At 47.8% G+C, this 14,252-nt stretch overlaps 1 protein-coding gene across 2 annotated transcripts in view; it reads right to left on the bottom strand.

Annotated features, from left to right (window-relative positions):
• Positions 1–2,098: 2,098 nt before the first annotated feature.
• The window catches only part of SV2A (synaptic vesicle glycoprotein 2A), a 50,028-nt gene continuing 37,874 nt past the window's right edge, over positions 2,099–14,252 (bottom strand). For both annotated transcript variants that reach the window (XM_083715669.1, XM_083715670.1), the window contains 5 exons: positions 11,208–11,372; positions 10,003–10,136; positions 9,453–9,656; positions 6,257–6,416; positions 2,099–2,441 (listed from right to left, as the gene is read on the bottom strand). In XM_083715669.1, coding sequence (XP_083571795.1) covers positions 2,258–2,441; positions 6,257–6,416; positions 9,453–9,656; positions 10,003–10,136; positions 11,208–11,372 — 847 coding nt within the window. In that variant the 3' untranslated portion in view covers positions 2,099–2,257. The remainder of the gene's footprint in view (positions 2,442–6,256; positions 6,417–9,452; positions 9,657–10,002; positions 10,137–11,207; positions 11,373–14,252) is intronic.

The following is a 14,252-nucleotide window of genomic DNA, read 5'->3' as shown; positions in this document are numbered from 1 at the left end:
CATCTGAGAGCAGTTGGTGGCAGTCAACCATGGGGCGAGATGTTCCAAAGGTCTGGGCCAGAAGATGGTGAGTTCTTCTGTCTAGATAGGAAACAAGACCAACCAAGCAAAAGGCAAGCTCTCCAATTAGACTGGTGGTACTTTTTTTGCCACCATCTCTGGAGAAAGGGCCATCATATTGTGATAGGAATTTTATGGTCTTAGATATATGGTAATGTTCATAAGTGTACCAACCAAGCACATACATAGATCAGCACAGGAAGACCAACCTGGAACCATTTTGATTCCTAAACTGAGCAAATGTTTTCTCTGCAAGGTCAAAGTGGGAAACCTCCCCATTGTCTCTTTCCTCACAAATCCTGTCTTAAGGGTATGTCTATGTTTGAATAGGGTGTGAGCCTGTGACCTGGCCCAGGAACTAAGTATTTATCATTACAAAAGACTGGCCAGGCTCCCCAAGAAATCCAATCAAGTAACCTGCCAGACAGGAGATAAACAACGACAGGAGAAAAACAACATTCAAATTTCTGTTTTAGACCGCCTTTTCTGTGATGTAGGTGTGATGTATCTGAGGGGTGGTCTTAGGTTACACCCCTTCGGTGATGTATGTATGATGTTTCTGGGGGTGGTCTTGATCTACAGGGTGGCAATTTCGAAAGTCTATATAAGGCCTTGCGCGCCATTGTTCTGGGTTTTTCCTCCCTTCTGCCTGTGGTGAGCAAGGACCCTGTTGCAACAGATCAATAAAGATCAGGCTTACTAGCTGCTTTGCTTCTCAATATTCTCTGGTTGGCCTCTGTTATTTTCTCCTACCAATAGGGAACCTGTGTAAGGACTCTATATGGGCTCTTGGATACCCCATAAGGGAAAAGGGCAATTTTTGTTTACAACAATAGCTTGGCCTTGCAAGCAGAAAGTCCCAGCTTCCATCCTTTGAAGGCATCTCTCCAGGGAGGGCTGAGAGCCCCCCTGCCTGAAATCCTGCACAGCTGCTGCCAGTCCGAGCAGACAATACTGACCTCTTGGGCCAGTAGTATATGGCAGCTTCATATGTTCCTATATCTTGGGGAAGGGCAGGGGCAATCTCAGCAGAGGAGAACCCCGAAAGGCCCAGGCTCCAATCTCCAGGTAGGCCTGGATGAGACCTGACACCCCCAGAGCGCCGCTGCTGTCGGTCAGTGTCAGCAACACTGGACTAGATGGGCCCAAGGCCCCTGGCTCGGAATCATGGCAGCTGACTCGAGTCCCAAAGCAAAACAGATCCACCAGCAGCCAATGACACAGATGCACAATGAATGTACAGGTTGTGGAGAGGCTCACAAGAGCGAAGCCCGGTTTGCGGGACGACAGGGCCTGTTTGGCACCGCACCCAGAAAGCCGAAGGCTCTTCCGCCCTCCCGCAGCGGCGCCAACCCCATCCGGAGCCCTGAAACGTCAAGCTAAACGAAATCACACACCCGAACCGACACTAGTTTTACACACCCATAAACGGACGCTACGATTTGGGGGAGGTTGTTTTGTTGTCTCCCCCCGCTGTATATATACACACACACGCACACAAGTGGAGTGGGTGTGCACCGAGACACAAAAGCGTGCCTCTTGAGAACCCCTTTTTTAAAAATAAAAAAGAAGAAGGAGATGAAAGGAAAAGGGGACGTTTGGAGCACGTTAACACACCCGAGATCTGTGAGATTTACTGTTTTGTACAAGCTTACACATTGGTGTAAAACATCGTCACATGTCCTCTACCAGATAGTTGGACACACATGCACACATACCCCAGCTTGGATTGGCGAAGTGGTTTGCGGGGGGGTCACACACCCTGAAATTCGGGAGGGGGGTCACGCCGCCCCCCCCGATGTTTGACCTCTGACCCGTCTGCGTCCCTTTTGCGCAGAAAGACAGAGAGAGAGAAAGAGAGAGAGAGGCGACTTTGCGCCTCATCCGGTCCCCCTGCTATTTCATTGGGGTCGTTTTTTGGATGAGTGGAGGCGGAGTGAGGATTCACACGTACACCGATAACCACGAGAGGAAATTGGGGAGAAGGGCCGGGGGTGAGATTTGTCTGCAGGCGAAAGCCCAGACCACGGTTGGTCCCCCCCCCCAGTTGAAATGGTACGACAAGACAGTCACAGTGTCTACAACTCTAGATCTGCCACTTGCCCCCCTCCCCTGGCAAGTGGGACGGGGCAAGCGCGGATGAGGGCCGAGTGCGAATCTCTCTCTCTCTTTTTCACACGCTCGCACGGACGCACGCTCACTGCAGCACCTGCCCCCGTGTCTCCGGCAGCTTGAGGGCCAGGGAGCTCCCCACGGCCAGCGCCGCCGACGCCAGAAGGATGGGCACCGCTTTTGTGATGCCCACAAAAGACGTGAAGATGCTGATGCCCAGGACGGCGGCCAGTTTGCACAGGGCATTGAGGAAGCCGAAAGCAGTCGTCCTAGAAGCAAAGGAATAAATAATAATAATGTTATTATCAGAAGGTCGGGGGTTCGAATCCCCACAATGATGGGGTGAGCTCCCGTTGTTCAGTCCCTGCTCCTGCCAACCTAGCAGTTCAAAAGCACATCAAAGTGCAAGCAGATAAATAGGTACCGCTCCGGTGGGAAGGTAAACGGTGTTTCCGTGCACTGCTCTGGTTCGCCAGAAGCGGCTTAGTCATGCTGGCCACATGACCCGGAAGCTGTGCACCGGCTCCCTCAGCCTATAGAGCTAGATGAGCGCTGCAACCTCAGAGTCGTCCACGACTGGACCTAATGATCAGGGGTCCCTTTACCTTTAAGCCCAGTCATCTGACTGGGATTGCCCCAGCCACTCTTGGCAGCTTCCCACAAAATATAAAAACACAACAAAAGGTATTGTGTAAGGTATTGGTTGTGTTTAGAATAGATTTATGAAAGATTTAGAAAACGTATTGATTAGAATATTTGTATGAGACTGTATGGGAAAAATACGGAATAGCAGATACAATTTTGCTTAAAATGTATATGGGAAGTGCAGTGTAAGCGATGGAAGTCAATCAGTGAAATTTTATTATTGAAATATTTGTAGAATAAATTCTTCCCATTTTTCTTCTTCTTCCAATTTTTCTTTTTATTTTTTATTTTCTTCCTTTTCTTCCTTTTTGTTCTTTTTTATACATGTGCGTGCTTATCTGAAATATGTATGTATTTGCAGTATTTTGCTTGTACTTATTTTGTAATAATTATGTTAAATAAAAATTAACAATAATAAAAGAATCAAACTTCCCTTAGGATGCCTTTGGAATATCAAGAAAAAGATGCACATAGGGTTTTGTTTATTTTTTTCAGGGAGAGAATTTGTTCTCCAGGCAGTTGCATCTCAGAATCAGGAAATAACTACACGATAAGTCTACCGGGCTTTGAGGTGGCATCTCGCCACGGGGAACCTCATGTTTTAAAAACACAATCTTCATACCAGTTGCTTGCTGATCAGGAAAAACCTGACTCCTCACCCTCGCTGTGCAAGCCAGCGACACAAATGGAGGAAACCAGAGCCAGTGTAGCGTAATGGTTCGTGTGTTGGACTAGGTAGGGCCTGGGAGAGCTGGGTTCGAATCCCCCACTCAGCCACGAAGCTCACGGGGTGACCTTGGGCCAAGCCACTGCCTCTCAGCCTCACCTACCTCACAGGGCTGTCGTGAGGATAAAATGGGGAGGAGAACCGTGTGCACCAACTAGAGATCATAGCTGTCAAGTGTCCCTTACTTGGCGGGACAGTCCCTTATCCCAGCACCATGTCCCACTGCTGTCCCTTATTGATGAGGCTTCGTTTGGCTGCTGGCTGGGCTTTCTGCCTTTGGCTCAGAGGGGCTCAGAAGCTGAAAATACCTGTGCCCGGAAAATCCCTTATTTTGGCTGCCGATCCCTTATTTTCGAGGCTGCTGGTCCCTTATTTTCAAATCTGTAAGTTGACAGCTATGCTAGAGATCCCGGGGGGGGGGGGTTGTTGTTGTTGTTGATGATGATGATGATGATGATAGAAAGAGGAAACGGAAGAGGGAGGAGGAAGGGGATTTAAAACAACAACAAGAACAACAACTTGATCTATACAGTGGTACCTCGGGTTACAGACGCTTCAGGTTACAGACTCCACTAACCCAGAAATAGTACCTCGGGTTAAGAACTTTGCTTCAGGATGAGAACAGAAATCATGCGGTGGTTTAGGTTAAGAATGGACCTCCAGAGCGAATTAAGTTCTTAACCTGAGGCACCGCTGAATTTTGTAAGCCTTCGCTTTCAGGTTTTTCGCTACCTCCAAGCAGCGTATAAATTCTCACTAATAAATAATCAAGGAAATCAACACGTCTTGCTGATTTCATTACAGCTGCTCTGTTTTTGCAAAGCCTGTTTGTGCTGCTGCTGCTTCGAAATGGACCTCAACCTCCGTGACCTGACCTCTAAGCTTTCGCCCCCCTCTCTCTCCTTCACTGAAAAAACACAGAATTGGGTTTCTGCTCCTCTCCAGGAACCATTCACCCTGCCTTCTCTCTCTCTCTTTCCCTCTCTCTTCCCCCTCCTCCTTTTCTCCTGTGCTGCCAAGGTCCCTGCGGGCAGCCTGGGCTGGCGTGTGACTGGCAAACTGGATGCGTCACTTTTTCTCGGCTTGCCCTCATTTCCAATGCTAGGCAGCCTCTCGCTTCCCCGCTGCAAAGTGTTTATCCCTGAAAGGACATTGAAGGTGCTGGGAGGGAAGGGACAGGACCACACCGTCATGAGATTTGGATTTTACACTTTCTTTTTTAAGATGTTGCAATGCAGGGAGGGATGCAATTAACCGCTTCGGGCCACCCCTAGAGTCCTTCGCAATCTAGACAGCTCCCATAGTTCTGGCGTCGCAGAAGCATTCAGGCAGTGCTTCTGAACCCTCCTGTCCCCATTCCCCCCAAAATCATATACATGGTTGTCGTTGTAAACCATGAGGACTATCAACTTGGGATCTGGGGGTTCTTTTAAGCAACAGGAGGGTTTGCGGCGGCATCTGAATTCATAGGAGCCGAAAGAAAGATCCGGAACACACTTTGCAAGGACAACTTCCCCCTACTTTGTACAATCGTAGAGTTTGAAGGGACCGCAGGGGTCATTTAGTGAAGTATGACTCCTCGCAAATGTTCTGGATTGCAGCACCCATCACCCCTGCTCAGATGATGATTGCAAGGGATGTCAGCTGGTGAGTTATGATTTCGGGGAAATAGCCTCAGGGGCCAGGATTATCCTCCGGGTTCCCCACCCCTGCAGTGAAGGGCTGTCTTCTGCAAATGGACACCCTGCCAGGTGTCAACAGCCGATGGACAACAGCAAGATCTCTGCAAGAAACCTCCGCACCTTAGAGATCTTGGACCTTCCAGTACAATTTCTTCCTCCGTGTTTCCTCCTTGTGATGGCCTGGGACTCGGACTCGGAACCAGAGGAGTCTCAGTCTGCACCAGATCCTTTGCCGCAGGCATCATCTGAACCAAGCCTGGGGCCTGATCCTGAAGAGCCCCAGTCTGCACAGGTTCCCCTGCAACAAGCACCAGCTGGGCCGAGTCCGGGGCCTGAGCCTGCTCTGGCTCCAGATGCAGGGATGACCTCGTTGCCTCCAGCTGGGCCATCACTTACAGCTGCTCCACTACCAGTTGGGTCAGGGGAGGCTGAGGCGGCCCCTGGGTCTAGTAACCCACCGACATCTCCCGAGCTGCAGAGACTGAGGTCTGAGAGAAGAAGAGACCTGAGTACTCGCAGGAGGAGTGCTCGCCTTTGGGCGAGACAGGGAGGTGAGTTGCCGGGGGATCAGGACCAGCCGTTACCCCGACAAAGGCAGTCAGACCCTGCCCCAGGTGGCGGGAGCAACATTGCTGTATGCTAGATCCTGCCTGAGATCCTGTACCTGTCTTTGCCTGGTTTCCTGCCTTGGCCCTGTTGGACTGACTCCTATGGTTTCTGGACCAGTCCTGGACCACGTTTCATGGGTTACCCCCCAGGCCCAGCACACTCCTGCCCACTTTCTGCAGGGTGACCCTAGGAGCAAACCCTCAGTGGCTGACCCACCTCCTTTTCCTCCGATTGGCTCCAATCAGCACAAAGGGAAAGAGGGCTTCTTCTCATTGGCTAGGAATGCTCCCCTTTCATGCCGATGGGTCGGCTCCAGGATGGTGGAGGCGGGGTCTCTGCCACTCAACCGCAGACCCCTACAACTCTGGTAGGCTTTCCCCAAGAACTGGGGTTTCTGCAAAGAGGAGGATGAAAGGCTTACCTTCTATCCGATGGGTAGAGCTCCACCGTGAGGACATCCAGGGCGTTCCACGAAGCTATGCTGACCCCACCAAATAGGCAGAGGAGGGCAATCATGGCGGACTCGCTGTTCCCGAATGACAGGAAGAAGCAGCTCACGCAGGACATGACACTTGACCCGGCTGGATGCGTCGGGGAGAAGATGGGAGGGGGGGAGGGAAGAGACAGGAGTCAATGGGATAGTCCTAATTCAAGGTTAGGCATGTCTGACTGCACCCGTTGCCCTCTGCGTCCATCGCAGAAGCCGATCTCTTAGGAATCGTCAAACAAGTTTCTAGACCTCATGGTGGGAAAGGTTCAAAACCCAGAGGAGGGCTCGGTATTACTGGCAGCCTTTTGAGTACTGCTAAAAATAAGAGTTTCTGCAATAGTGTTGATTAACGGGTGGTACCCAGCTAAGTGCTACTCAGAGTAGACCCATTGGACTAATGGAGCCCAGTTAGCCATGCTGACTTAATTCAACCAGTCTGCAATTTCAGTTGAATACAGCCAAATCATAAGAATGTAGCAAACTTTGTTATTAGTTCTTTCCTGTATACAAAGTGTGTAAATATGTTTATATTTGTCTCAAGAGAGTAAAAGAAAATGCTCTCTCTCTCTCCAAAGCTGTCAACTTTCCCCTTTTCTCGCGAGGAATCCTATTCGGAATAAGGGTAAGGTAAAGGGACCCCTGACCATTAGGTCCAGTCGTGGCCGACTCTGGGGTTGCGGCACTCATCTTGCTTTATTGGCTGAGGGAGCTGGCGTACAGCTTCCAGGTCATGTGGCCAGCATGACTAAGCCGCTTCTGGTGGACCAGAGCAGTGCATGGAAACGCCGTTTACCTTCCCGCCAGAGTGGTACCTATTTATCTACTTGCACTTTGAGGCGCTTTCGAACTGCTAGGTTGGCAGAAGCAGGGACCGAACAACGGGAGCTCACCCCGTCACAGGGATTCGAACTGCCGACCTTCTGATTGGCAAGCCCTAGGCTCAGTGGTTTAACCCACAGCGCCACCTGCATCCCTACAGGAAAAGTTGATAGCTATGCGCTCTCTCTCTCTCTCTCTCTCTCGCTCTCTCTCTCTCTCACACACACACACACACACTCACAGACACACACACTCATTGATTTCCCAAGGTAACTGGGTAACAGTTAGATGCAGTAGACTTAACCTGTGGCTGGAAAAGCGTCACTCTTTCAGATCTCCGTGCTTTTCAAGGGAGAAGAAAGGTCGTCACCCTCACTAGCTCATGTCCAAAGAGGTGGAGGAGCTCAGGGAATTTGGGGGAGACCTCAAGGGGGGGCGGAGGGCTCCCAGGTGCCACGATGCCAACCCTCCCACCGATGTAAACTGTTCATCAGAAATCCTGCCCACGCACCAATTTGGTTCCTAGTTCTCCAGAAGCTTCGTTACTCATTCATTCATTCAAAATCAGCAACTATTCACACAAATGAAAATGCAGTCCTGTTGCCTAGTAGGGCCTTTTAAGCAAATCGCACAGGTTCTTTCATGGGGGAAACATTAATGAACGAGGCCAATTAGCATGAAAGTCAAAAGGGCCACAAAGCAACAGATTCCCTGCCCCTCCGAAACCTTTATTTGCACCAAAATGCGCTACCACAGAATTGTAGAGGCGGAAGGGACCACGAGGGTCATCTAGTCCAACCCGCCGCAATGCTGGGGTCTTTTTGCTCATGGGTAGGCAAACTAAGGCCCGGGGGCCAGATGCGGCCCAATCGCCTTCTAAATCCAGTCCGCAGACGGTCAGGAAATCAGCGTGTTTCTACATGAGTAGAATGTGTCCTTTTATTTAGAATGAATTTCTGGGTGATATTGTAGGTCCTGCCTGGTGTTTTTACATGAGTAGAATGTGTGCTTTTATTTAAAATGCATCTCTGGGTTATTTGTGGTGCACAGGAATTAGTTTATTTCCCCAAAATAGATATAGTCCGCCCCCCCACAAGGTCTGAGGGGCTGTGGACCGGCCCCTTGCTGAAAAAGTTTGCTGACCCCTGTTTTCGCTCAACGTGGGGCTTCAACCCACAGGAGTCTCAGGCTCTAACAACTGAGCTGCATTTTGTGTGCAATGCAAGAACTGAGCGGAGTCCGATACTAGATCAGAATTGCAGCTCAGAGATGGGGCAATCATTTTCTCCCGTGCCCTTTTCTTAAAGAAAACGCCCTCCTCCTTTGCTCCTGAAAAGAACCTGTCATTTACACTTATGGAGCAACTTAAAATTCAGAGTGTGGGGGAGACAGTTTTCAACAGGAAAGCAGCACAAAGGACTTGGTTCTCGGCTCTTACTCATGCCACAATCCTGCTCTAGATCTGGGGTCTCTGCAGCTGGCAAAAAAATAACTTTTCAAAAAGTCTTAAATAGTTGTTGTTCATTTTTCTTATTGCTATTTCTTATTGTTTTATCATCTTTTTTATCATCAAGTGGTGCATGCATTTTATGAAACATAGTAAGTAATATTTGCTTACAAAACACTCCCCCCCCCCAAAAAAAAGATGGTGATTTGTGGATTAGTAAATCCTCAAGGCTTGACTACTCTGTGGGGGGTTGCCCTTGGACCTGATGCAGAAGACCCCTGCAGGTGCAAAAAGCTTAAGGTCCATGAATAATCATAGTTTAGAGGTCCCGGGCCCTAAGGAAGTCAGACTATCCTCCACCAGGGCCAGGGCCTTCTCAGTGATGGCTCCGACCTGGTGGAATGCTCTGTCCCTTGAGACTAGGGCCCTTCAGGATTTAACCTCCTTCCGTCGGGCCTGTAAGACAGAGCTATTCTGCCTAGCCTTTAATTTGAATACAGCCTGATCTTCTATTTCCCTTCTCTTCCCTCCCCCTCCCCTTTTATGAAGATCGCCCGCTCTGAGACCCCACAGCTAATTCTCCCCTGGCCTCCTCGCTGGCCCAAGTAGGACCAGTTCAGCCAGCTAGCCCTGGGGGTTACCTAATGCTTATTTCCCCTAAATTGATTTTTGAATTTTATTTTTATTCATGTTTTTGTACTGTATTTTATGCTGCTTTTATAATTAAATGTTTTAAATTTGTTGTTAGCTGCCCTGAGCCTGGTTTTTGAACTGGGAAGGGTGGGGTATAAATAAAAAATTATTTTTATTTTTATATCTCTTTAATCTGTGAATGGTGACAGGACTACCTCTAACCCTTACCCAGCATCCGAAGTCGCCCGATTTTGTCCATCAGGAGCGCAGAGACTATATTCCCTGGCAGGACAGCGAGAGTGCCCAAGAAGCTGACAAAATAAATCATGTAGGCATTGTTGTCATCGCTGAAGTCCAGCTGGCAACCTTCTTTGTTGTGGAGAAAGGTACTGTTGATGATCCGGCTGTTGATGAACTTGTACTCAAAGAGGTCTGTGGGTCAAGAGGAGACAGACGGAGGGTTAATTTATTTTTATTTATTACACTTATTTGTGGTGGTCAGACTAGATGATTCTTGGTGTCCCTTCCTACTGTACAGTCCTGTGGTTCTAACATGGGCTTCCACAATGTATAAAAGAATAAAAGAGAACTCACTTAAACAACTGGTCCTACCAGGAGGTGGCATGACTTAACCATAGAATAGGAAGGAGCCCCAGGATATATATATTTTTGTTCAGATGTAATTTTCATTGTAGGAACATTTGAAAAATTGGAGAAAGAAAATATTTTTAAAAGGTTTCTGTTTGCTTTTTTGGCACGCGGCAGCCTCAGACTTTACCCGTGTTGTAGAAGACGGTAGAGATGAAGGTGCAGTTCTTGAAGAACGTATTGCTGGACGTGATGTCCTCAAAATAACATTCCTCAAACAAGGAGTCGATGAAGGACACAGACTTCATTTTGAGGCTTATAAACCTGTCGTGAAACAGAGAGGTTATGGGTTTGAGTCAGGTGAAAAATTCCTGCATTGCCAGGGGTTGGACTAGATCAAGGGTAGGCAAACTAAGGCCTGGGGGCCAGATCCAGCCCAATCACCTTCTAAATCCGGCCCACGGACGGTCCGGGAATCAGCGTGTTTTTACATGAGTAGAATGTGTCCTTTTATTTAAAATGCATCTCTGAGTTATTTGTGGGGTGTGTCTGGTGTTTATACATGAGTAGAATGTGTGCTTTTATTTAAAATTACAGGGAACGAGGCAGAGGGCCTTCTTGGTAGTGGCACCCACCCTGTGGAACACCCTCCCACCAGATGTCAAAGAGAAAAACAACTACCAGACTTTTAGAAGACATCTGAAGGCAGCCCTGTTTAGGGAAGCTTTTAATGTTTAATAGGTTATTGTATTTTAATATTCTGTTGGTAGCCCCCCATAGTGGCTGGGGAAACCCAGCCAGATGGGTGGGGTATAAATAAATATTATAATAATAATAATAATAATAATAATAATAATAATAATAATAATAGCATCTCTGGGTTATTTGTAGTGCATAGGAATTCGTTCATTTTTTTCTTTTCAAAATATAGTCTGGCCCCCCACAAGGGGTCTGAGGGACAGTGGGCTGGCCCCCTGCTGAAAAAGTTTGCTGACCCCTTAACTAGATGACGCTCATGGTCTCTTCCAACTCTACAGTTCTATGATTCCATCCCTAAAATTCTCATCCAAGGATACGATAAGGACAAGTCATAACCCCACTCCGCTGAAAGTTGAGCACCACCGTCGAGGGTAGTGTAACCACCAAAACAGAAAGGTATTAGTCTGGCATTAAAAGATAACTATCTTGGTGCTAGGTGTGTTTCCCAGGTGAAAGCATTCCACAAATGCTAGAGGCAGGGGCCACCACTGAGAAGGCCCCGCCCCGTTCTCGCGCAGGACCAACCAACAAGGAACAAACTCCTAATGGTCTCGGTCATGACCCATCTGGCGAACCAGAGCCTATCATATTGTAGGGTTGCCACATTTCGAAGAGCAAGAGAGAGCGGGCACCTACTTGTCATTGAAATACTCGCTGCGGGTGTGGATCTGGTTTTCCAGCGTGAAGTTGAAAGTGATGTGGCGCACAGACTCGTTGTTGAACACCTTGGTACGAGAGGCGTACTCGATGTTCTGGAGGTGCTTGATCATGTCTGGGAACCAGACGGTCAGACCATAGTAACTGCCGGAGGAAGGGGAGGAAAGAGTTAGGAGGACTGAGACAGAAGGGAAATCTTTGGAGACCTGAGTCAGACTGAACCACAAGCGTTCTATGCAGAGAAGATCCCGTAGCACTTAATACTTATTTGCACCAGTTTGTTTCTGATCACAGTTCAGAGACCCCCCTATAAAATCCCCGATATTGGTTGAGGGTTTTGTGGCTGTCCGGTTGCAAGACTAATTCAGGGGCTGGCAATTTTTTGGTGTTTTTAAAGGTGTTTTTTAAAATTTAAATTTCAAGTTTATACATTTCATTAGTTCTACAATCAATTTAACATTTCAAAATTCTACTTCCTTCCCCCTCTTTCTGCAGTTCCTTAAATTTATTTATTTCTTTTAAAAAATAATAATCTTCTGCATATCCACATTCATTTCACTTGCTCATTTAATTACCTACTGTAAATATATAGTATTGTGAAACTGCAGGTTGTTACAATAATCCTGCTAATGGTTTTATCTGTTTACAATTTATCTGCAAATATTCAATAAACCACTTCTATTCTTTTATAAAAAGTTTGTTATCTTGATTTCTTATCCTTCCGGTAAATTGCGCCATTTCTGCATATACCATAAATTTTTGTATCCATTCTTCCTTTGCTGGGACTTCTTCCGCTTTCCACTTTTGAGCAAGTAGCATTCTAGCTGCTGTAGTAGCAGTCATGAATAAATTTCCATACAATTTACAATTTAGGTAGTTCTGGGCTGGCAAACTCTGAGGGCCTTCCCCACCTCTATTCCACAAACTCACCCCCGGTGCTCCCTACGCTACAAAAAACATTATTCAGGACAGCGGTTTCCACAACCCACTAAGGAAGGTAAAGGTAAAGGGACCCCTGACCGTTAGGTCCAGTCGCAGACGACTCTGGGGTTGCGGCACTCATCTCGCTTTATTGGCCGAGGGAGCTGGCGTACAGCTTCCAGGTCATGTGGAAAAGCATGACTAAGCCGCTTCTGGCGAACCAGAGCAGCTTACAGAAACGCTGTTTACCTTCCCGCTGCAGCAGTACCTATTTATCTATTTACACTTGACATGCTTTCAAACTGCTAGGTTTGAAAGCCCTAGGCTCTGTGGTTGAATCCACAGCACCACTCGCGTCCCCTACTAAGGAAGGTAGTAACACAATGAAATTCAAAATGGTGTCAAATTAATTTAAACATTTATTCCAAATCTTATTAAAGCTATTCAGTTAATTCGACAAAACTAACCGGCTTGATCCAGTGATATCAGCTTCTCAAATGATCTGATGGTTATTTAGACCTTCAATGCCTCTCCCTTGCTCTGTGGGTTAAACCACTGAGCCTACGGCTTGCCGATCAGAAGATTGGCGGTTTGAATCCCCGCGACGGGGTGAGCTCCCGTTGCTCGGTCCCTGCTCCTGCCAGCATAGCAGTTCGAAAGCACGTCAAAGTGCAAGTAGATAAATAGGTAGCACTCCGGAGGGAAGGTAAACGGCGTTTCCATGCACTGCTCTGGTTCACCAGAAGCGGCTTCGTCATGCTGGCCACATGACCCGGAAGCTGTACGCTGGCTCCCTCGGCCAGTAAAGCAAGATGAGCGCCGCAACCCCAGAGTCAGCCACGACTGGACCTGATGGTCAGGGGTCCCTTTACCTTTACCTTTAAGTAATCTTGCAGCCCACCAGGGGCAGTACCACCCACCTTGGGAACCACTGGACTAATTAATGGACTAATTGGTCTGATTTGCTATAAGGCAGCTTTCCGATTTCCTTAGACAACACATACCCCACCCACAGGAAGAAATAACACAGTTCTGCTCTGTTAGATCGACTGCGTAAAACAATCCCTGCACATGCTCAGAGGCATATCGTACAATCCTGTCAGTGATGAGATATGGAGCAGAGAAAGCCAGTTTCGTTAACGAGGGTGTCGCTTCGTTAGGCTTCGAACGGGCTATCAGCCAGCGAAGCTTTCTCCCCGCACACCTGCAAACCAAATCGCCAGCCTCCAGCCATGACTGATCCATGAGCCGTTTGCAATTATTTCCTCTTTGAAAATGATTTCACTGACAGCTCCAATTAACGAGAGCTGCCTGGAGATCAGTCATGGAACTGCGGCTTATGACGCTGCCTTTTTCACACTCTCTCTCTCTCTCTCTCTCTCTCTCATTCTCTTTCTCTCATCCGTCCCCCTGAGTCATATCAGCAAATGAGTTTGGTGGTTACGGGCTTTGGGAAGAAAAGGGAAAAAACATTTAAAAATATTTTTAAAATATTCTCCTTACACCGCTGCACAAATTGGTAGCCTTTGATTCTGGCCGCACGACAGTCCTTGTTGCATAAATTAAATATCAGCTCCGTGTTTAACTGTTGCAGCAGCTGGATATTCACCAGCTAATGAGCTTGCAGGCGAGTTAGCGAGGTGGGAAGTTGCGGGTATCAAAGCCTATAATCGTAGCTGTGGAACCCCAGAATTCAAGGGGGTTGTTTCGCAGGGTAAGTGGACTTTAACAGGGGGAAATTAGAGTACAGTGGTACCTCGGGTTACATACGCTTCAGTTTACAGACTCTGCTAACCTAGAAATAGTACCTCAGGTTAAGAACTTTGCTTCAGGATGAGAACAGAAATCATGCTCCGGCAGCGCGGCAGCAGTGGGAGACCCCATTAATGGTGCTTCAGGTTAAGAACAGTTTCAGGTTAAGAACGGACCTCCGGAACAAATTTAGTTCTTAACCTGAGGTACCACTGTATTGAAGCCTTATTTACCTCGGGTTAAGAACGTTGCTTCAGGATGAGAACAGAAATCGGGTGGCGCCGGCGCAGCGGCAGTGGGAGGCCCCATTAGCTAAAGTGGTGCTTCAGGATAAGAACAGTTTCAGGTTAA

This window comes from Podarcis gaigeae, assembly GCF_964106915.1.
Source record: "Podarcis gaigeae genome assembly, chromosome: 16".
Lineage (NCBI taxonomy): Eukaryota > Metazoa > Chordata > Lepidosauria > Squamata > Lacertidae > Podarcis > Podarcis gaigeae.
This window is presented reverse-complemented; position numbering and strand designations above follow the sequence as displayed.